General features: G+C 47.4%; 2 protein-coding genes across 7 annotated transcripts in view; one reads left to right on the top strand and one right to left on the bottom strand.

Moving 5' to 3' along the window:
* KNOP1 (lysine rich nucleolar protein 1) overlaps positions 1–14,093 on the bottom strand; it is a 130,771-nt gene extending 116,678 nt beyond the window's left edge. Inside the window, exon 1 of one of the 2 annotated variants that reach the window (XM_069647165.1) lies at positions 13,957–14,093. In XM_069647165.1, coding sequence (XP_069503266.1) covers positions 13,957–13,973 — 17 coding nt within the window. In that variant the 5' untranslated portion in view covers positions 13,974–14,093. The remainder of the gene's footprint in view (positions 1–13,956) is intronic. The other variant, XM_069647164.1, reaches the window with a different exon arrangement.
* A 4-nt stretch (positions 14,094–14,097) lies between these two features.
* Positions 14,098–24,112, top strand: part of IQCK (IQ motif containing K) — a 1,231,453-nt gene continuing 1,221,438 nt past the window's right edge. For 4 of the 5 annotated variants that reach the window (XM_069647159.1, XM_069647160.1, XM_069647161.1 and 1 more), the window contains exon 1: positions 14,098–14,225. In XM_069647159.1, the coding sequence (XP_069503260.1) occupies positions 14,123–14,225 (103 nt within the window). In that variant the 5' untranslated portion in view covers positions 14,098–14,122. The remainder of the gene's footprint in view (positions 14,226–24,112) is intronic. The other variant, XM_069647162.1, reaches the window with a different exon arrangement.

A 24,112-nucleotide genomic window follows, 5' to 3' on the forward strand; every position in this document is an offset into this window, starting at 1 on the left:
CAAGTGCAGATAGAGCGCACAATCAGCAGCTAAACAGTCAAATCTGTAGTGTCAGACAGTATAGCAAGTCAAAGCGGGCAATATGGCATGTCATTACGTATCAAGTGAGGTGCAATTGGACAAGCGAGGGGTGGAGAGACATTTATGTCGCATTTTCAGTGAGCCATTTTCTAGTGTTCTTTCTGAAATTTCTGAAAGTTTGGTCAGATCTAAGTGCATGAGGTAGGGCGTTCCATAATTGCGCTGCCTTGACTGGGAAGCTGGTACCTCCAATAGTGACTAATTTAAATCTAGGTACTTGGAGGCAGTTAGGGCTGACTGTCCTTGTGAGTCTGGTGGGATATTTCCTGTTGAGGCATTCTGACAGGTATCGGGGGGCTTTATTATTTAGGCATTTATGGATAAGGGAAGCAGCTTTGAGGTTGATTTTTTCATGGGTGGAGAGCCATTTGTGATTACGTCTTAATTCTGAAATGTGTGCACTTCTGGGGATACTTAGGGCCGCTCTGAGTGCGTTGTTTTGGAGCACTTGGATTCTATTGATGATTTGTTTGGTAGTCCCTATGTAAAGGGTGTTACAATAATCTAATTTTGATAAAATGAGGGCTCTAGCTAGGATAAGACAACTGTCATCTGAAAGGAATTGTTTCCCAGCTCGTAGTAGCTTGCATGTATAGGCTGTGGATGAGGCCAGCGAGTTCACCTGTTTGGTGAACGATAGTGTCGCATCAAGGTAAAAAACTAAGGTTTTTACGTCTCTGGCAACCTTGATCATGTTGCCATCAATGACAAAGGCTGCGTATTTTTGGTTAAGTTTGGAGATGCGGGCTGCCGTGCCCAGGATGATGAGCTCTGTTTTGTCATCGTTCAGGCATAGACCGTGGTTGGCCATCCATGCCTGAACGATGCTGTAGACTCTGTTCACCAAAGCCAGATCCTCAGCGTAATCCCCGGTAAGTGGTAAGAGAATCTGGGTATCATCTGCATAGTTGGTATAGGTGATACCCAGATTATCAAGATCGTCGAAGAGTGGCTTTGTGAAGATGTTATAGAGTGTCGGCGAGACACAGGATCCCTGGGGCACTCCACAAGTGATTGGAATAGGGTCTGCTGCTGCTGCGGGGGAGAACACCCTCATGGTCCTGTCACTGAGAAATGACTGGATCCAGGCTATAGCCTCCCCTGAGAAGTGGGCCGCCGAGTCCAAGTGATTACATAAGACTCTGTGGTCCACCAAATCAAAGGCGGCTGAGAGGTCCAGAAGGAGAAGGAGAGCTAATTTGCCCTCGTCTCTGAGTGAGTCTATTTGGGCCTTTAGGTCAATAAGGGCAGTCTCTGTGCCGTGATGCGGCCGGAAACCAGATTGGCGGGTGCCAAGGAGATGGTTCATCTCAAGGAAGTTCTGGATTTGAGTGTACGCTACCTTATCTAATATTTTTAGTAAGAAGGGAACTGTGGTGATGGGTCTGTAGTTTGTGGGAATATTGGGATCTAATGTTTGTTTTTTTAGAAGGGGGAGAACCCAAGATTCCTTTAGATTGCGAGGGATGGTGCCCGTAGTGAAGGAGGCATTAATACGGTTTGTGATGAAGGGGGCTAGATCCCTAGCCGCGTCCTTGATCAGTTGTGCGGGGCATTGGTCACCTTTGCAGTTGGAAGGTTTAAGAGACAGAATGGTCTTCTCTATCTGAATTACTGAAACCTTGGAGAAGCGGAATTGGGAAGATTCTGTGAGTTTAGGGGTGGAGGTTGCATTTAGCGGGGGTTGGGTAGGTAATGAGGCTTTCTTTAAGGCAATTTTGGTTTGGAGATTGGCCACTTTGTTGGTTAGTGCCAGTTGTATGTCTGTACACCAAGTTTTTTGACTTTAATAGAATCATCTTGTACTGCGATGGGATTTTCCAATTCTTTTAGGATGGAGAATAGCTCCTTCATACTAGAGTTAGCTTGGGTGATCCTATTATTATAGGTTTCTTGTTTGGCCAGGATAATGTCTTTTTTGTATTGCGAAGAGTTGTTTATCAGGTTAGTTTTGTTTTCAGCGGTAGGATGCCGGTTCCAAGCTGTTTCGCATTTTCTCTTCTGTAGTCTTAAGTTTTTTAGGTGGGGTGTAAACCAGGAGTTCAGATGCTTTTTTGGTTTGCTGTTCCTGAGTTTAAGCAGAGCAATTCTGTCAAGAGCAAGGGACATGGCCTTATTATATTCGTCCACTAGGGTGTCTGGGTCAGTGTGGTCCAGAAGGGAATTAAGTTTAGGTAGGATGTGGGGCAGAATATTATCTGCTGTAATGTTTTTCTTGTTTCTGGTGAGGGTGGGTGTGGCTAGCGTAGGTGTTGAGAGAGACTATAGGTCTTTTAGTGTTAAGGGTAAAGGAGATAAGGTGATGGTCTGACCATATTTGGGGGGTAATGGCTGTTATAACAGGGTTACAGTTGTGACTGGCAATCCAGTCGATAATTCTTCCCTTAGAGTGTGTAGGAGTATTCACGATTTGCGTGAAGCCTAGTACTGACCGAGTATTGGCTACAGTAGTAGCATGGTGGTCGTTGATATCGTTGAAGCCTAAATCGAAGTCTCCCAGCACTAGTGTTTGGGAGGCATTTTTTAGCTTCTCAGAGATAACAGTGGTGATATCTTCAGTGAAGGTGCTGATGGGGCCAGGGGGTCTATAAAGGAGGTAGATATTTAAGGTTTGAGAGTTAGCTGTAGGTAGTTTGATAGCGAGAATCTCACAGGATTTAGGGAAGGGTGTGGAAATGATTCTCATGGAGAGATCAGATTTGGCGATGAACGCTATTCCTCCACTACGCGTGTCTGGTCTGTCGGCTCTGAGAATGGTTTAGTTTTCTGGGACTGCCAGAGTGAGAGCCGGACCTGCTGCCTTGTGGAGCCAAGATTCTGTAATGGCAATGAAGTCAAGGTCATTATCTCGTATGACATCTGCTATGTCAGTAGCATGGGCGACTAATGATCTGGCATTGATTAAAGCAGCTTTTAATTCAGGTTCTGGCTGCACTGTGAAGGGGAGGTTGGCCATAGGTGTATTGATTTTATAGACGGGTTGGTGTTTTAGAGGTGCGGTGGCTACTAAGGGTTGGAGAGGTTTGGGTCGAAGGTGTTCCAGGTTGATGTTATATTTGGTAATGGGTTCGAATATTTTGGGTAGTCTCGCCCGGAGTCTAAGGTTCCTCTGTGCTAGGAAGCAGGGTTTGGATGTAGGTTGTATGTGGGCTCCTGAACCCTCAGTGGGCAGAGCTGTAGGCATGGTCATGTAGATAATGATAAGTGTAGCTGTCAGGTTAATGAGCGGTGCTAGGTGAGTTAGGTTAGGCGGGAAGGAGTACATACTGTTACTAGTGGTTGAGCTAGGGAGATACGATAGTCTCTACAGGACCGTAAGACGCAGCACAATAGTACAAAGGTCTCTAGGGGGCCATAAGGCACAACGCAATAAAGCAGTGGTATCTGGGCGACCATAAGGCACAACGCAAATAATGCAGTGGCGACCATAAGGCGCAATATGATAGTACAGTGGTCTCTAGGCGACCATAAGGCACAATATGATAGTACAGTGGTCTCTAGGCGACCATAAGGCACAATAAGATAGTACAGTAGTCTCTAGGCGACCATAAGGCACAATAAGATAGTACAGTAGTCTCTAGGCGACCATAAGGCACAATATGATGGTACAGTAGTCTCTAGGCGACCATAAGGCACAATATGATAGTACAGTGGTCACTGGGTGACCATAAGGTACAATGCAGTGGCACGATGGTACAAAGTATGCGGATTCAGTGTTGTCAGGGAATGGCTAGAGCACCGTATGTAGATGTATGGGCACTCTAGCATAGTACCTAGAGGGCAGATTAGGCTATAGTAGAACGTCCAAGTGAGCAAATGGCCTGAAATATATGTAAAGCACATGTAAATAGAGCGGCATTTCCATATACTCTTGTTATTAGTCTTATGCAGGGCTATAGTGTGCAAGCACTGTGGAATTGTCCGATGATTGAGCGTAGCTGTCTGTGAGATGCACAATGCATAAGAGGGTAAAAGAACAAGTACCTCTAATGGCGGTCTAGGCGGCCACCGGCAAACAACGGCAAACAAGGCCTTTTTCCCTGGCCTTTTTCGAATGGCCGGCTTCCTTCCGCCTGCCGGCGGAAACGCGTCGAAGATGTGGTGAAAGGTTGCTCAGCAACCAATGCGAGCCTCTGTTTGAGGCCGCGATGCGCCCGCCATATTGGAACCAGGCGCGGCGATCAGGTACGATTCACAGCTGATCGTGTGGATGCAGCAGCATCAGGTGTAGCCGGGAATGCGGGGCGGAACAAAAGCTTCTCCAGGGCTTACCGCAGCGTTCCGAGGCAGATCCACTGGAGCGGGTCCTCAGTCCAGACGATCACGAGCCTCGTGTTGCAGAGGGGCCTCCCGGTCAGATGGACCCTGGGGGGCAGATGCATGGTGAGAAGGGCTCCTGCCCTCTCTCTGTCTCCTGCAGGGGTGGAATGTATGCCAAGTATGCCAAGTATGCGCTCATTACTCATTTGAATGAGTAATAAAAAGATGTTTACAAATTAATTCAAGCTTATGAATAAAAGAATGTATTTATGTTAATAATACCAGATCCCCAAGGTCAGATTACACTCCTAGAAGTACAGTACAAAAGTAGCAGTGATATCCGGTTACTTAGAACATTTCAATAGGCAAGACTGTAATGCAGTATTTTAAAAGTACATAATAAATCAGTGGTATTTGTTAAAAATCCAGTCTCTTGCTGAAAACTTCAGTAAACGAAGAAAAACCCATGAAACATGCCAATGTTCAGTAGGTATTGTTAAAAAAAAGAAAAATCACTTGGGAGGAGTTTTCAGAGTTGGTACAAGTTCCCCATACAAATAAACGGGAAAAATCCAATAGGCACAGTCATCATTATGGGGAAAAGTCAGGTACATCTCCGTTCTATCCCTCAGATGCCAGAGGAGACTCTTTCAACGAGTTTCAGTTCCAGGTTTGAGACCCAGAAGCCCCAGGAAAAAATGAAGTAGGATTTGAGCAAATGTAAGTTAATGGAGGACCTGCAGAAACGGACCACAGTCCCAGGGGACCACAGAGAGTAAATACTAAGAATAAGCCACCACTTCAGGACCCAATAGTTTGCATTTATAGCGTCAGTTTTGGAGAACTTGGCTCAGGATGGCAAACAGCTTTGTGAGCCCAAATCATCTTTCACAGGTCAGGTTACAGGATCCGGTCACTCAGGTACGCACACTGGACCAATGATGATTGAGGCGAACAAAAAGAAGAACTATCAGAGTGTGAGCCACCAGCCAGGAGAAAAAGCTATAATGGGGAAGGAACTAGAAAGCGGAAGGAACCTGACCAAACTGATCCGGAGGCTCGAGGGTCAGCCAGCACAAAACCGTCCCATGATGGGGGCAACAGGTAAGGCGACCCAGGATGGCCAGAAGAAGACCAGAGGGGGTAGCGGTGTCCCACCACCCTTCTGGATAATGGAGGCTTACTGCTTTGAGGTACTAAGACCAGGAGGCAAACAGGGAACGCCAGAAAAACGGAACACTCAGCACATCTAGTAGGGAGGACAAGTGGAGGATGAAGGACAACCCAGGAAGGATGCCCAGTGGGCAAAAGATGAAACCAGAGCTAGGGCACAGGACATGGGGGGGGGGCGTCTAGCCAGTATGGCCAAACCTGGTCCTAGAATCCAGCACACAGCGCTGTGACAGAAATCCTCCAGCATAAAGGCAAGTAAACCTACAAAATCCCAGCACAGTTTGGGAATGGTCAGGGTCTCCCAGGGGCCGCCCTAAGCCAGGCCTCCTAACATAAAAGGCAGACAAACAAAGGTTTCAGTGGCCAACTAATTGGGTTGGCCTTAAAAACTGCCAAACATGTGGGTCCACTCATATGGTTGGAGTACTGACGTGTCTAGGGCAAGGGAACACCCTAAACCAGTGCAAACCACTCCAGAGTATGCAGGGCTGGGCACAGACTGAGCCTATGTTTGCCAAAGGGCATGTCAGGCTTGCCTCATGGTTTTCCCAAAGGAACAGGCCAAAACAAATGACCAAAGGGATGTGTTAAAAAATACAGTGCCAATGGATACCATTGTGGTACATTGGGCAGCTAAAGCAGCGATATTGGCTGCACACCCAGCAAAGCCAAAACTAAATAACAGCTGCCACCAGCCTACTCCACAAAACCAATGTTGGGTGATGGTTAACCACCCTAGGGCAAAAATAGGGTGCTAAAAAAGCACCCCTCTCTAAAGGGCCAAATTAGCGACAATAGGACAACATGGTAAAAAGGATTGCTGTGCTAAGGGGGCTTCAGTAAAAGTCTCTCTGACCACAAAAATAAGGTCAGATCCTAAAAACCAAAAAGGTATGAAGCAAAATGTTTAGACGTCCCATACAATGGTCCAGTAGAACCCCCAAAAATTGTACTCTGCCCTAAAATTTTACAAATGACTCTCTCCCCCTCTTCCATGGAGAAGTGTTCAGGCAGCAATGAACATGGACTTGAGCTGCTAAAAGGTTCTCACAAAAACTCCCTTAGCGGCAGCATTCAAAAGTAAGTTCCACACCAATTAAGAATCGGGGAATGGTGGGCATCAGGAGCCCTGGCTAGGAAGGCCCATTATTAAATATTAACATTTATTTTTGTGACCGTTATTGAAACCAAGGCAAACAATGCACACTCCATAGTGCCCCTACAGACCCCTTTCCCAAAAAGTCACCTCTTCCGCCCTCTCTCTTGCTGCGATTCCACAGTTTTCACATTGACCAGCAGAAAACACTGGCACAATTATCAGATACTTTCATCTTTCAAGGTTTCAGCGTTTGAAAGAGAAAACAAACGACACAAAAAGTTGCCCCTAAGAACATGAAAGTACTTCAATGTGTCTTAGTTCCTTTAACGTTTGCATAAAACATGCATTCGTAACATTACTCATCATCTAAAATGCACATCCCAGCTGCATGGCTAAAACAATCGCTCACTATTGTATTCCAGCTTGAGGAGCTCCACTTTACATTATTCCACACTCAGGTCAGTGAATAAAGAAAATCTTTTTTAAAAGCACATTTTCTATCGGACTTTCCAAAAAGTGTACCTGCACTTTTCAGATTTATTTTCTGTCCCTCTGATACAAATAGAGTGCCCAAAATTGTATATCTCTGGAAATTGAAGAACCGTCCCCAATGCTGCCTTTAATAAAAAATCTAAAAAATCACGGGGTTATAAAATAGTTGCAAGTATGGGTAATCACCAGATCTAAGTAGTAAAAACAGGCTGACAAGGAGAATTAGTGAGATCAGTGAAACTACAGAGTTGGAGGCCCTGAGTGAGGGACAAAGAGAAAGAAAGAGTGAAAGTTGTGGGTGAAGACTGTTAGAACGACTTGGAGTCATGCGTGGGAATGAACATTGGGTAGAGTGTTTATGTTTTATCTTGCCTTCCCCTTGCAATCGGCTCTGTATTCATGGAATGTTATGAGTGACTGACATGGAGTGTTGAGTGCTTGTTCTGAGAGTGACAGTTCAAGATGGGTTGACAGAGAGAGGGCGCCGGTGGATGTTGTTCCCTGGATTCTTACCCGATGTCCCTATATGTATCTGTAATCTGTACTGAGCGCTTTACACCAAGGTGCTGTACAGTGGAACAACATAATACAAGATAACAACAAATAACAGTGGGAGCAAAATTACATCATGAATCATTCGACAAAACAGTGCAAAGAGCAATTAACTGAAGGGGGAGGGGAGTGGGACTAGGTGTGGGGGGGGTGGAGATGGATTGGACGAGGGAAAATGGAAGGGAGAGAGATGAGGAGCAGAAGAGGGGAGAGAGAAATCAGATGATGGGAGAGGGGGGAGGGGAAGTAGAGAGGGAAGAGGGGGAGTTTTCAAGGAGGAGAATGGAGGAGGAGGGATTTAAGGGAAGAGAGAAATGAGGTGAAGGTCGTGGTAGAGCAGATTGTGAGAGGGAGTGAGTTCCGTTTCCGCTCCTTGCACCGGGAGGAAGCGCAGGGGGATGGAGGTAAAGTGAGAAAGAAATGGTCAGCGGAACGAAGGGAACGGGAGGGGGAGTAGAAAGAGAGAAGGGAGGAGAGATAAGGAGGAGCAAGACCATGGAGCGATTTGAAGACAAGGCAGAGAAAGTGGAATTTTAGCTGTAAGTGGAAAGGTAGCCAGCCAAGGTAAGAGAGCGAGGAAGAGATGGAGTCACGGGAGGTAAGGAGACAAAGGGTACGAACAGCAGAGTAGTATAAGGATTTAAGAGGGGCAAGATGAGATGCGGGAAGTCCAAAGAGTAGAGAGGAGCAGTAGAAGAGGCGGGAAAAGATGAGAGAGGAAATTAGGAGTTTGGTGGCGTGGAATGTGAGGGAGGGACGGATTTTGCGAATATTGTAGAGGTGGTATCGGCAGGTGCGAGAGCTAAGTGAAATGTGTTGCGAGAAGGTGAGAGAGGAGTCAAAGAGAACGCCTAAATTATGAGCTTGGTGAGAGATAGGGAGATTGGAGGGAGGAAAGTGAATGAAAGTGGGAGGAGAGGGAGGGGGAAGAGAATTAGAGGGGAAGAAAAGGACTTTGGTTTTATCGGTGTTAAGAGAGAGAAAGCGGGAGGACATCCAGTTCTTGATAGCAGTGAGGCAGGAGGAGAGCTTAAGGTGAAGGTCAGTTGAGAAGGAGGAGAAAGAATTGAGTATCGTCAGCATAGAAATGGTGGGAGATGCCAAAAGAGGAGATAACAGGCAATGAGGGAGGTGTAATGGGATAAGAGGAAAGTACCAAGTACTGAACCTTGAGGAACACCGTAAATAAGAGGGAAGGAAGGAGAGGTCTGGCCTCCCATGATACAGCGAAGGAACAGGAGGAGAGGTAATAGGATAGCCATTTTAGAACAGGGCCTTTAAACCCGAAGGAGGAAAGAGTGTGGAGCAGAGTGGATGATCGACAGTGTCAAAAGCTGCGGAGAGATCAAGGAGAATAAGGATAGAGGATTGCTTGGCAGTTTCAGTGGAATGTTTGGGACAGAAGCCAGATTGGAAGGGAGGAAGTAGAAAGGTAGTAGTGACAAAGGATGAGAGTTGAGAGTAGGCAAGGTGCTCAAGAAGCTTAGAAAGGAAAGGTAGGAGAGAGATAGGTATGTAGTTAGCAGTGAGAAGTGGATCGGCAGAGGGTTTCTTTAGAATAGGAATAATCGTTGCATGTTTGAAAGCAGAGGGAAAGGTTGATGAGGAGAGGCAGGAGTTGAAGAAAGTGGTAAGGTAAGGGATAAGAAGAGGGTAGATCTTGGGGATAAGAGCGGAGGGGAGAGGGTCGGAAGGGGCGGACGTGGGGTGCGCTTTGGATAGAAGGGAGGAGACTTCAGAAGGGGAAACAGGTGAGAAGATGGACATGAAGGAAGAGGGAGGAGAGAGGGGAGGAGGAGAGAGGGAGTGAGAGAGGGAGTTAATTTTTTGCTAGAGGGTGAGGATTTTGGAGGAGAAGAAGTTGGCAAAGTCCGAAGGAGAAAGTGTGGAATTGGATGAGGGATCAGGAGTAGGAGGAGAGAGAAGACGAGAGAGAGTTTGAAAAATCTGACGAGGGTGGGAGGCTTGAGACTGCAGAAGGTTAGAGTAGTAGGAGGATCTGGCTGCTGCAAGACAAGAGTCTTGAAGCTGAATTGAAGTAAAGAAACTTTCCTGTGTGTAACCATGCCTCAGAGACATAAATGAGCCATCAAACCTTGTTACAATAGTGGACTACTTACAATTGGCTAGCCGTATGATTACAGGAATAAAATGTAAAGCCTCGTCCCTCAGGACTAGTGTTGGTCGCCCATTGTGTGATGTCGAAAGAATCACAATATTTTGGGCCATGGCACTTGTGCTTTGATAAATTAATGCCTTGGTGATAGGCCGGTAGCCGTGGGTAGGCATGTGCTGTGTGGACCATTTAAAGTGTAGGGGCTGCTAGGGATGAAAGGACAGTGCGGGAGGATGTTAGCCCTAACAAAAACAGAGTTGTGATTATTTGCTGTTCAAAGCCATAACCACTTTATTAATGTCCTTCTGCAATTAACACCAGCACATTTCTCATTACAGACACTTTCAAACGACTGCTTTGAGTTACCTCGAAAAACCGAAGAAACACAATGCTTATAGCAAAGCCTATAGAGTTGCCATTGCTGTAGCTACTACAAGCTGTTAAAAACTCATTGTAGGATTGTAAAAATGCTAGTTCCGCACTTACATGAGATGATACCCTTCAGGGATGAGTGACAAGAGGGTATACCTGTCCTTTACCTTGATAATGTGAGGATCCCTCTCCCACTAACCAATGTGTTTCTGACTTTCACTATGCACTTATGACTACTGCAACAGCCTTTTCCTCAACCTCCCTGCCTCTGCCCTGCACCCTCTGCAACTCATCCAGAACAGAACCACCAGACTTATCATTTGCCTCAAGCCCAGGGACTGCATCTCTCTGGTGCTGAAATCCATTCACTGGCTCCCCGTGGCTGCAAGGATGAAGTTCAAGACCCTTTGCATTGTCCACAAGGCTTTCTGGTGCCTGGGACCTACCTACCTGCAACATTGCCTACCTAAATACTGTACCTCACGAGCGCTCCGCTCATCTACCTCCAACCTTCTGCGAGTGAGCCGGTTCTCCAAGCAGAGATTTGGGGGGAGATTCTTATCCTCAGCAGGTGCCTCCCTCTGGAATAGCCTCCCTGCCACCCTCCCTCTTCAGCCTGATCTTCTTAAATTCTGGAAACTCCTCAAGACCTTCTCTTCCTTCTCTCTCCCTCTAACCTTGCTCTCCGATCTTTCCCTCCCTCCCTCCCTCCCTCCCTCTCTCTTTCTTCCTTGCAGCTTGCTGACTGGCCGCCTGGTGTATCTCAGAATCTCATAGGTCTCTGGCACCCCCGCCAGTCCTCTCACACTTGCCTCAGGGCCCCACCCACCATCACTGCACTTGAGAAATAACCCACGACAGTGGCTCTCTCTGCACGTACCCCAGTCTCCACCGACTGGGTGCACTTGGGCCTCCTCCACCCCAACCCCCCCGTGACCATCTGTGCACTTGCACAATCCGAATGCACCATGCCTGAAGATCGTATCTCTGTTCTCCGTTGTCCTGACCCCTTAATTGCACTTGGCAAAACTGCAGAATCGTCATCAGGCCTATTTGCTGTGCCCCAACTGTTAAATGTATTATATGCACTTACTCTGCCTTTACAGACTATTATTGTCTCAAAATTTCAAGGGCTCTGGGCGACTATTTCTCCCCCCTCCATGTTTCCCACCCTCCTTGAGCACTTTGAAACACTTTATACATAAACCATACCATAGGCTAACATTATCTGGCATGCACATTCACACAATTCACAAAATTCGCATCCTCGACCCTGATCACCGCTGAGATCCAGACCCTCAAAACAAACATGCACTGTGACCTACGATACTGGTGCAAGTCACAGCCCTACGCCGTATGCCTAACCTACAAAAGTTCCCTCGCTACCCTCACCTCTGCACGGGACTCCTCTTATATCACAAGTCTAATATCCTCCCTTCACAATCACCCCTGCAAACTTTCAGCTACTTTCCAAGCTTTGCTCCCACCTCCCAAACCAATATCCATTGCCATCTATCTTTCTGCTAATGACTTTGCTCCTGAGGTTTCCTCTAAAATCTTTATCAGTTACGACACTCACAGCCTTCTTCTCAAATGGTTAAAGACTTTGTCTCAATCACATGCCCTTATCTATCTGAGATCTTTAACTTCTGTCTCCCTGCTGAACTCTTCCCTGCCCAATTAAAATCTGCAACTGTCCTAACCCTACTGAAGAAACCCTCTGATGACCCAAATGTCCAGGCGAACTAATCACCCAGTTCCCTCCTTCCGCATTATTCAAAGGTCCTCAAGTGGGTGATCTTCAATCCGTCCTCAAAGTACCTTGAGAATAATGGCCCTGAGATCCACTTTAATCTGACTTCCGCAATAAACACTCCACAGAGACTGAACTCTTGTATGTCTAACTTTCTTTGTGATTTTCACCATGCCAAACTATTCTAATCTCATCCTTTTGGACCTCTCTGCAGCTTTTGACATCGTCAACCACCCCAATTTACTACTCCCTTTCCATGACCTTGGGTTTCGTAAATCTTCTCTCGCCTGGATTGTCTCCGACCTAAAGTTTGCTTCTTTAAAATTCTCCTGGAATTCACAAACCTCGATCCCACCGCTACCCGTCGGCACCCCCTGGCATCAGTTCTTGAACATCCGTTCTTCACACTTCTGTTCTAGGGGGATCATGCACTTTGACCAACACATCTTTGCTGACAACAATCAAATCTCTTCTCTTTTCCTTCACTAGATGGCTCTCCGCTGCCTCATGTTGTACTCAAAAAAATGGAAGTCATCTTTCTCCCAGCTTCCCCTGCGATCCGTACCCACCTGACCGTCTATGAAAGAGACCTCTGACTGCAACAATTCATCACTAACACCACCTCTGTTGCACGTATTCATCTTCTCAACATTACAAATACATTCATCCATTTCTTACTCACCACTCTAATCTCCACCCTCACGCTTAGCAAATGTGTCTACTGCTTGAGCATACTCCGTGGTCTTCCTCTCTTTTGCTTCCCCGCTCTAGACAAAATCCTCACTCTTCCCGCACTCTCTTCAGCCTACCTAAATCGTTCCCCACGTCACGCCCTGAAACACTTGTGTGTAGGCGAGTTATAAATGCCACATCATATCATCAACACCATGTTGGGTGGCTCTCTAGGCACAACCACTCCCTTTTCAAGTTCCTTCTCCTAGTGTACTACGATATCAATTGTTTTGTTTCTCAGTACCCGTGGAATGTAGCTCTGTCTACTCACTTGTTCCCGCCATACTCAACCTCACTGTCCCATGCCTCCGCTGTGCCTCCTTTCACTTCCACTCTGTCTCCCTACTCGCCACTCCACTGGAACCCTGCTGCCCATTACAATCAAAGCTAGCCAGACTGTGGATCTCTTCAAAGCTCTGCATGCAAATATAAATGTAATAAGATCGTGGTCCTCTGAAAAACCCGGTCAGTGCAAAGCAGTGCTTGCAAGGCAGCCCAATTGTAGATGATTGTCTTTAAAATAACCTGTAACAAGAAGTGGACTTGCAGTTAAGGCTGAATTGCTCCCTTTGGAAATGGAATCAATGCTGATTTCCCCATGATTGCCCCTTTCTGTAATCACACAAACAAGGTAGAAAACGTGCGAGACAGAAGAATTCCAAGTGGCTAAGAAGTGACCCCTTTCTCAAGGTGACAGTGAGACTCGCGGCAGAGGTAAACCCAGAAGTGGGCTCCTCACAGGCTCCTCGTGGAGGAGGACGAATAAAGCCGACGCGTGGCTGGGTTGCTTTTCTTCTGGAGGTCAAAGGGGTGTGAGCTAATCGTTTTGGCTGAGATGCACGTTGTCGGGACCGAGTCATAGTGTTTTGCATGTGCGATCCCTTCCTAAAATGCAAAGAAAGGTTAAAGTATTCGGAATGCCTGCGTGCTGTTGTTCACAGACTCACAAGGATGAACCCATGGTCTTGTTTGCGGGTTGATACCAACTTATCTTAATTCTTAAAACTGGCAGTGACGCCCCAGTGGTTGCTGTCAGCATGCAGCAGGCAGTGGTGACGGCACATGTGTTGTATGTTTGCGCGTAGTGGGACCCGAGTGCAGGGTGCATGCACTGGGGAAAGTGGTGCATTAGAAGTGATGTTCTGGAGCTGGGTGGTTGCAAGGACATAAACACGGGGTGTCTGGAGGGGGAGGGGCTAGTGCTCCAGCGCTGGTGCATGCATGTGTCGGTGCGAGATACCCGTTGTGCTGGTATGGCACAATGTCGACCCCTCCCTTACGCCTGTGTGGGGCGTGAAGTAATACACAGTTTCTCGCTTATCTTACCTTTCGTCCCGTGCCATTGAAGAAAATAGCAGAACACCACGTGTGACTACAAGCTCCCTGACCCGGAAGTGAAAGAATCCGCTGCCGCTGTGTTTTCTGGTTAGCCTTCAGTAGTGTTCGCCGGTTGCTTGGTAACCGGCGTGTACTGTGGCAGCCTGGCAGGACCATGGCAGAGGGGAGCGTGGAAACAGGGAGCGTGGGAACAGGGAGCGTTGAAACTGGGAACGTTGAAATCAAGCCATTGAGTCTATGGGAGCAGATCTGTGAAGGTGAGCGGGTTTTGCAGAATTGGTTCTGGCTGCAGGAACCTTAGCCGACTTTGGGAAGGGAGTAAAACAATCGTACTCAATGCTGGAATTTGTGAAATGCGCACTCAGCAGATTATCACTCCATGATCATGTAGCATTTATACCCATTGGTCGTAAAGTGCCCTCCCAACCGATTCTGAACGTTGCCAACTTCATGGAGGAATGTAGATATTCCATTGCACAACCCTCCACCCTCCCCCCACACATTCTTGTAGTCATGCATTTGTAATAGACAATGAGAAATTATAAGTATCAGAATGCAAAGAATACAACCATGTCTAAACAAGCTCCCAGCGTTGGACAACTTGTGAAATCCACAACTTCGGGCAGGCTCGGACTGCCCTATAGGGCAATAGGCCTATGGCCGAACCAAAAGCATAAAATGCTGCTGTGGGCCAGTTTTTTGGGTCAAACTGGGCCACTTTTTTGGCCAATGTGGGTCTGTTTGATGAGTTACTTCACTATCTGGCTAGTAGTTTTGAACAGTGTTGCTGAATAAATATTCTTTAAAATGCACAATTTGCATCACATTTTATCAAAACAATCCCCCATGGTCACTATTCAAACAGTGTCACAAAAGGAATGAATAGCCATTTGCAACTGTGGGCCACTTTTTCATTTGATGCCCCAGTCCGACCCTGGCTTCAGGACTGGGTTTGCTGTCCTCGCGAATATAGGAAGCGCCCAGAGCTGTCACATTGCCTCTTGCCATACGTCAGAATTTCAAGCAGCCCGGTTTTTGTCTTGGAATTTTGGTACCTGTATTTTCACCAAATTTCAAATGGGAAAGAAAACGCCGCAGGTTCAAGAATTCAAAGGAAAAAAAAGGACTGGGTGGCATTCTCACGCATGTCAAGGGAAACTAGAGATACCTGAAATTCCAGTTTTCCTTTATACATGCTACTTCATCAATAATTACCAAGGATTTCAGTATGTCCCTGTATCCTCTCTCGATACGCTCTTACCGCCCATCCTCCTCCCTCGATACAACGTCACCAGATGTAAAGACGGGCAAAGAGGAGAGATCAGGAAAAGCATAGCCACCAAGTTTCCCACTTGATTGCTAGACAACTCGAGACAGTCCTGGTTTTGTTTTCCAGTTGCCTGGGGTAGGACTGGCTCTAGGGGTCATACATGGACCTGGGAAACTTGGCAGCTATGGAAAAGTTACGAACTAATACAGGATCATTGTAGAGCTCTTGCCACAGCTTCGCAGTAGGTTCCGTGTAATTATAAAGTTACGCTCCTAAATGCAAAGCGTGATCTGGTTTTCTTCCATGCTCTACCTGCACAGGCGCAGATACACAGCAGTAGCTTTTGATCACCACACACCACCCTACAGCGCCACCTGCTCAAGTGCCTAGGACAGACACCACCTGTAACATCTTCCAACTAATCTCGTTATTCTATATCTTCTCTCTGTCACCGCCCTTCCCTTCTTGTGGGTCTCCCCCCCCCACCCCCCACCGTACAATCATGAGCATAGAAAGAAGACACTACACCCCCTCCACCTTCCACAATAACATTGGTGTTTATCCCATTTCCGCAATACATTGGTTGGGTCGTCTTACCATTCGGGAAGGCTGCCCTCTGACCTCAGTAGAATAGTAAATCTCATTGTCACAACAGAGATTTAGGATTGTCTAACACGTGGGGCATGAAGCTATGTAGTTGGGCCCACCACAGTGACATTAACATATGTAAGTGCCCATTCAGCAGCGCAGGTAGCCATGAATGGCTGTATATAGGTGGATGAAAAATGCTCTTCCACCTTCCAGATTTTACACAATCTTTCACTGTGCTAAGAAAACGGTTGTGCATTGATTCTTTGACAATAACATCCATAAGGAGCGCCTCAGGGCCTGCGTGATCACATAATGGATGTATTGGACAGCCTAAAGGATCCTTGAGAGATGTGTCATGGGAAGCGGGTGCCTAGAGAGAAAATCTGCAGGGTTTCTGTCTTTCCCGGCTTTATTAACAATATTAAACTGATATTATTGCAGCCGCAGCCCCATCATGCTATTCACAAGGGCATCTTTGCATTGTGTTTCCTTCTGTCACAACCTAGGTATGGTATCCCAGTTGCCGCAGATACTACTCTCCCAGTTATGGAAAAGTATCCTTCTGTCTTCGACCACGAAAGTCTCTAACGTGATATGCCAAAGACTTCCCCCCCAAGAGCTCAGCCTACAATGAATCTATTCCACCTGTCAGGCTGAGGGCTTGAGTGAAAAGGCAGGAGCAGACTCAGCAGAGCTAAAGGAGGGAAGAACAGAGCAGACGTTCAGTATGCAGCCAGGTATTGCCGAATCAACAGCAAACAACACCCCCCAAGTACCCACTCTTACCTGTTCCGTAGCAAAATATACCAGTAACCTACTAGTAATGGACACAAAGGGGAATTCTTATATCAACGGTGAAGGAGGAGTGCACCAGTGTCTCAGGACTTCAGTGCTGCAAAGCGTCCCAAGAAGATATCCACAGGGTTCCAAAGTAGAGTCAGCAAAGCGTCCCAAATCAATATATATCCACAGTGTTCCAAAATAGACTCAGCAAAGCGTCCCAAAGAATATCCTAAAGTGATCCAAATCAAATTCAGCAAAGCGTTCCAAAATGTCCAAAGCAATCCAATTGTAGTTCAGCAAAGTGTCCAAATTAAACAGTGTCCAAAAAAAAAATTGAATGTTTGAAGTAAACAAAATGAAGGGCAAAGGAAATAAGCGTTACTTCACGCTAGTTCCTTTATTTTCGTGTTCGAGTATTTAAGCGTCACAGCCGAAGGACTTTAACAAGTGGAGGTCGAGATGCAAGCCGAGTTCAAGGATTCCGGGGAATTCAGTCGAAGAGGGGCGGGCGTTGGAAAACAGAAGGGAAGGCAGGGGCGAAGGTTGGGTTTTAGCACAGGATTCAGGATCAAACAGGAGTCAGGAAACAACGCTCGAAACTAACACAGTTTAGGAGCGCTGGGCACTCGAACAGACAGTATTAAATACGGTCTTCAGAAGACACGGCAACGTGGTGCGTGCGTGTCACGTGACTAACGTAGCAGGAAGATGGGAATTGTAGTTTAATGGGTTTTGTGTGTTGAAGAGCGCTCATATAAACGCCATGGCAATCTCCAACAAGAACGGGATGTGACAGTACCCCTCCACAAAGGGCGATTACTCCTGTGCCCACGCAAGCGATGTAACCAGAAAGCACGCAACAAACGGGGTGCACTCAGATTAGAGGCTGGCTCCCAGGACCTGTCCTCTGGGCCATACCCCACCCAGTCAACCAAATAGGACCGAACCCCACGACAGAGGCGGGTGTCCAGAATGGCACGCACCTCGTATTCATCCTCACCACGGACGGTAAGTGGGGCCGGGATGGGAGGCAATCGGTTGCCAGGTACAAAAGGCCGAAGCAAGGAGACATGAAAGATCGGGTGCACCCTCCAATGTGCTGGGATGTCCAGACGAACAGCAACGGGGTTGAGACACCGCAGGATCGTGTAAGGACCCACAAAACATGGTAAAAGTTTCCGTTTACCCCGAATGGCCAGGTGCTTTGTTGAGAGCCATACACGGTCCCCACAGGAATAAGGAGGAGCCGGAGCACGCCGCTTGTCCGCCTGTATCTTGGTGCGATGTTGTGCAGCTTGTAGATGTGCCAACACAGATTTACGGATGGCAATCAATGAATCCCTAACTGCATTGACTGCAGGAACTTGCCGTAGGGAAGGCAAAACAGGTGGAAGGGTCCTTGGATGCAACCCATATAATGCATAGAACGGAGAACAGCCAACCGATGAGTGCAGGGAGTTGTTATAGGCAAATTCCGCGGCACCTAAAACCGACAGCCAATTTGATTGATGTTGTAGACACAGACATCGAAGAAACTGTTCCATGGTGCCATTAGTACGTTCAGTCTGGCCATCCGTTTGGGGGTGGTAGGCCGAGGACAAGCGGGCATCAATACCCAATGAGGAAGTGAGAACGCGCCAAAAGCGCGAGGTAAACTGAGACCCCCGGTCGGAAATCAGAATCGTAGGTAGACCAAAAAAGCGTACCACATGGTCAAAGAATAAGTTAGCTAATGTGGGAGCAGTTGGTATTCCCGAACATGGTATGAACCGAGCCATCTTGGTAAATACATCCACTACCACAAGAATTGTGGACATACCCCCGATACAGGGGAGTTCTACCACAAAATCCAGGGTCACCGTGTGCCATGGGTGCGGTGGTAAAGGCATACACATTAGAAGTCCAACAGGTTTACCAGGTTGTCTTTTGCATTGTGTACAAACGGAACACCTACGGACGTATTGTTCGGTATCTTTCTTCATTCCAGGCCACCAGCACCAACGGTGCAAAAGATTGTAGGTTTTTGCCTGGCCAGGATGGGCTGCTAACGGGAGGTCATGGGACCATTCAAGGGCCTTCCGTCTGGTTTGGTTGTCAGGTAGGTATAGCAGACCTTTAACGTAGGGAAGTCCGGAGATCAGTTCAGCGTCCATTTCCTTCAGGACAGAAACATGATCCTTGGCCCATCTCCGTAAACTGACTACAATTGAGGGAGAGACCGAACAAACACAAACAACAGCCCCTGATGGTAATACCGGGGTGGAATGTTTGACAGTTTCCGTGTCAGTACCAATGCGGGATAAGGCATCTGCCTTTCCATGTAATGGACCAGGGCGATATGTCACCGTGAAATCAAACATGGTAAAAAACAAATGCCAACGTATCTGTCTGGCGTTGGTGCATTTCACGTGCGACAAGGCCTGAAGGTTTCGATGATCTGTATACACAGTTGTCGGGTGTCTTGCACCTAAGAGATGATGCCTCCACTCCTTGAACGCCACCTTGATTGCAAGGAGTTCTCTTTCCATAATCGTATAATTACGTTCAGCTGGGGTAAGTTTTCGAGAGTGGAAAGCTACTGGATGTAGGCGTTGAGTAGCGAGGCAAACCTGCGAAAGGATGGCCCCTACTGCAATGGCTGAAGCATCCGCTTCCACGATGAATGGGAGCGCTGGATTGGGGTGCTGTAATACAGGAGCGGTGGTAAAAGCGTCCTTCAGGTTCCGGAATGCTGTTTGCGCTTCTTCATCCCACAAAAAAGGAACATTAGGACTAGTCAATCGAGTTAATGGGGCTACTATTTCAGAAAATGAGGCGATGAAACGCCTATAAAAATTGGCAAAACCCAAGAAGGATTGAAGAGCTTTTACTGAGCTCGGAACGGGCCAATCCAAAACTGCCCGAACCTTGGAGGTACACATGAGTACTCCTTTTTGGGAAATCTGAAACCCCAAAAACTCTACAGATGATGCATGGAACACACACTTTTCCAGTTTTGCAAAGAGAGAGTATTCCCTTAGACGAAGTAAAACAGAGCGCACATGCTGTATATGTTGGGGCAAAGTGTCTGAAAAGATTAGAATGTCATCCAAATAGACAACAACATAGCAATCCAGCATATCCCTGAAGATGTCATTTACAAAATGCTGAAATGTCGCCGGGGCATTACAAAGCCCAAAGGGCATCACACAATATTCATAAAGCCCATATTTTGACTTAAAGGCAGTCTTCCACTCATCTCCCTTTCGCATCCTCACCAAATTGTATGCTCCCCGCAAGTCTAACTTGGTGAAGATAGTGGAGGAGGTCATTTTATCGAGGAGCTCAGTAATAAGTGGCAACGGATACTGGTTCTTCACCGTGACTTTATTAAGGGCGCGGTAGTCAACACAGGGGCGCAGATCCCCTTCTTTCTTTGGCACAAAAAATATTGGGGAGGCCGCTGGTGAACGGGACGGACGTATGTGTCCAAAACGTAAGGCGTTGTCAATATAGCTCCGTAGATGTTCTTCCTCCTTCTGTGTAAGGGAGTAAATTCGACCATGGGGAATTGCTGCTCCAGGTATCAGGTCGATGGGGCAGTCATAGCATCTGTGTGGGGGCAGTCTTTCCGAAAGACCTTTGTTAAACACATCAGAAAATTCCTGGTATTCCAAAGGGAGGACCGAAACGGGGTTAGATGACGTGGCATTGATAGAAGGGAGGCAATCTACCATCGCCAAACAAGGGGACAATACCGCTACATTACGGGACGCAAAGCACCTCTGTATACAAAAAGAGGAGGAGAACCGTACGGTTTGTTCAACCCAGTCAATTACAGGATTGTGACTTTGCAACCAAGAAAGCCCCAGAATGATGCCGAATTGAGGGGCCGCGATAAGGTCGAAAGTGATAGATTCCGAATGTCCTTGTAATGTAGACATTTGTAGTGGTCCTGTTTGATCCGTCAGATGTCCGGATATTAAACGTGAACCATCTACCGCATGTATTTCCTCAGGTCTTTCTTTAGGTAATATAGGTAGCCCGTAACGTTTGGCCAACTTAAGATCCATATAATTCCCGCTAGCCCCTGAGTCTATCATTACCGGATTGGAAAAGGTAATGACGCCGGGAGCCGCAAAGGACATGGCAAGGTAAACATGCGAAGACGGAAAACACTCACCCGGGCCTGGGATCATTTGACTCGTCCGGAAGGCCCGGTTCAAGGGCGAGTCCTGGCGTTTCCCGACGACTTAGCGGGTCTTTTAGGACACAGACGGATGTAATGGCCTGACTGTCCACAATAGAAGCATAGATTATTCACCACCCGCCTTTCTCGTTCAGTTTTGGACAATGGACCCCTAATAGCCCCGATTTGCATAGGTTCAACTTCTCCCTGAGAAACAGGGGTACTTCCATCTGGTCGAGGGGTGTTGCGAATATCGGGATAGCGACGTTCGCCACGTCTTTGCCGGAGTCGAGCATCGACTTGTAAGACTAAGTCTAGCAATTCGGGGAAGCCAGAAGGAAGAGCAGGTACCACTGATAGGGCATCTTTCAGGTCATCTGACAGACCTTTATAAACACAGCCGATTTCTTCTGTTCTGGCCATGTGGTTTCAGCCGCTAATTGATTAAAACGGGCAAGATAAGTCAAGAGATCCGATTTGCCTTGACTGATAGCCAAGAATTCCAGATCCAAGGATTGTGCTTTATATCTCATATCAAACACACTGTTCATGGCTTGGATCAATCTATCGAAATCATACAGAGCCGGGTCATCTGCTTCTAGCAATGGATTAGCCCATGCTGCAGCAGTGCCACCCAGATGGGAAAGAACAAATGCCGCCTTTGTAGTAGCATCTGGAAATGCCAAGGGACGACAAAGAAAATGAAGGCGACATTGGTTCACAAAGGTCCGATACATTTTGGGATCACCCATAAAGCGTTCTGGCGGGGCCAAAGGGAATGGCCCAGGGAGGACTACTGGAACTGGAGCCGGAGGTGGTACAGGAGGAGGCGCCGCAGCCGCGGCGTCACCGAATTCCTCGTCATGGGGTAAGGGCTGCACAAAGCTCTGTAAAACATCCATGCGTTGATGTAATGTCGCATGTGCTGATGCCATATCGGTACGAAGAGCAGAAAAAGCCTGCATGAGGGCTGCCAATGGGTCTGATGCAGCCTCCATAACCGAGAGACGGTTTATAATTGAGGCTCCTAAATCTGTCACAACCTAGGTATGGTATCCCAGTTGCCGCAGATACTACTCTCCCAGTTATGGAAAAGTATCCTTCTGTCTTCGACCACGAAAGTCTCTAACGTGATATGCCAAAGACTTCCCCCCCAAGAGCTCAGCCTACAATGAATCTATTCCACCTGTCAGGCTGAGGGCTTGAGTGAAAAGGCAGGAGCAGACTCAGCAGAGCTAAAGGAGGGAAGAACAGAGCAGACGTTCAGTATGCAGCCAGGTATTGCCGAATCAACAGCAAACAACACCCCCCAAGTACCCACTCTTACCTGTTCCGTAGCAAAATGTACCAGTAACCTACTAATAATGGACACAAAGGGGAATTCTTATATCAACGGTGAAGGAGGAGTGCACCAGTGTCTCAGGACTTCAGTGCTGCAAAGCGTCCCAAGAAGATATCCACAGGGTTCCAAAGTAGAGTCAGCAAAGCGTCCCAAATCAATATATATCCACAGTGTTCCAAAATAGACTCAGCAAAGCGTCCCAAAGAATATCCTAAAGTGATCCAAATCAAATTCAGCAAAGCGTTCCAAAATGTCCAAAGCAATCCAATTGTAGTTCAGCAAAGTGTCCAAATTAAACAGTGTAAAAAAAAAAATGGAATGTTTGAAGTAAACAAAATGAAGGGCAAAGGAAATAAGCGTTACTTCACGCTAGTTCCTTTATTTTCGTGTTCGAGTATTTAAGCGTCACAGCCGAAGGACTTTAACAAGTGGAGGTCGAGATGCAAGCCGAGTTCAAGGATTCCGGGGAATTCAGTCGAAGAGGGGCGGGCGTTGGAAAACAGAAGGGAAGGCAGGGGCGAAGGTTGGGTTTTAGCACAGGATTCAGGATCAAACAGGAGTCAGGAAACAACGCTCGAAACTAACACAGTTTAGGAGCGCTGGGCACTCGAACAGACAGTATTAAATACGGTCTTCAGAAGACACGGCAACGTGGTGCGTGCGTGTCACGTGACTAACGTAGCAGGAAGATGGGAATTGTAGTTTAATGGGTTTTGTGTGTTGAAGAGCGCTCATATAAACGCCATGGCAATCTCCAACAAGAACGGGATGTGACAGTACCCCTCCACAAAGGGCGATTACTCCTGTGCCCACGCAAGCGATGTAACCAGAAAGCACGCAACAAACGGGGTGCACTCAGATTAGAGGCTGGCTCCCAGGACCTGTCCTCTGGGCCATACCCCACCCAGTCAACCAAATAGGACCGAACCCCACGACAGAGGCGGGTGTCCAGAATGGCACGCACCTCGTATTCATCCTCACCACGGACGGTAAGTGGGGCCGGGATGGGAGGCAATCGGTTGCCAGGTACAAAAGGCCGAAGCAAGGAGACATGAAAGATCGGGTGCACCCTCCAATGTGCTGGGATGTCCAGACGAACAGCAACGGGGTTGAGACACCGCAGGATCGTGTAAGGACCCACAAAACATGGTAAAAGTTTCCGTTTACCCCGAATGGCCAGGTGCTTTGTTGAGAGCCATACACGGTCCCCACAGGAATAAGGAGGAGCCGGAGCACGCCGCTTGTCCGCCTGTATCTTGGTGCGATGTTGTGCAGCTTGTAGATGTGCCAACACAGATTTACGGATGGCAATCAATGAATCCCTAACTGCATTGACTGCAGGAACTTGCCGTAGGGAAGGCAAAACAGGTGGAAGGGTCCTTGGATGCAACCCATATAATGCATAGAACGGAGAACAGCCAACCGATGAGTGCAGGGAGTTGTTATAGGCAAATTCCGCGGCACCTAAAACCGACAGCCAATTTGATTGATGTTGTAGACACAGACATCGAAGAAACTGTTCCATGGTGCCATTAGTACGTTCAGTCTGGCCATCCGTTTGGGGGTGGTAGGCCGAGGACAAGCGGGCATCAATACCCAATGAGGAAGTGAGAACGCGCCAAAAGCGCGAGGTAAACTGAGACCCCCGGTCGGAAATCAGAATCGTAGGTAGACCAAAAAAGCGTACCACATGGTCAAAGAATAAGTTAGCTAATGTGGGAGCAGTTGGTATTCCCGAACATGGTATGAACCGAGCCATCTTGGTAAATACATCCACTACCACAAGAATTGTGGACATACCCCCGATACAGGGGAGTTCTACCACAAAATCCAGGGTCACCGTGTGCCATGGGTGCGGTGGTAAAGGCATACACATTAGAAGTCCAACAGGTTTACCAGGTTGTCTTTTGCATTGTGTACAAACGGAACACCTACGGACGTATTGTTCGGTATCTTTCTTCATTCCAGGCCACCAGCACCAACGGTGCAA

Source organism: Ambystoma mexicanum, chromosome 2q (genome assembly GCF_040938575.1).
Source record: "Ambystoma mexicanum isolate Mex_15411 chromosome 2q, UKY_AmexF1_1, whole genome shotgun sequence".
NCBI classification, from domain to species: domain Eukaryota; kingdom Metazoa; phylum Chordata; class Amphibia; order Caudata; family Ambystomatidae; genus Ambystoma; species Ambystoma mexicanum.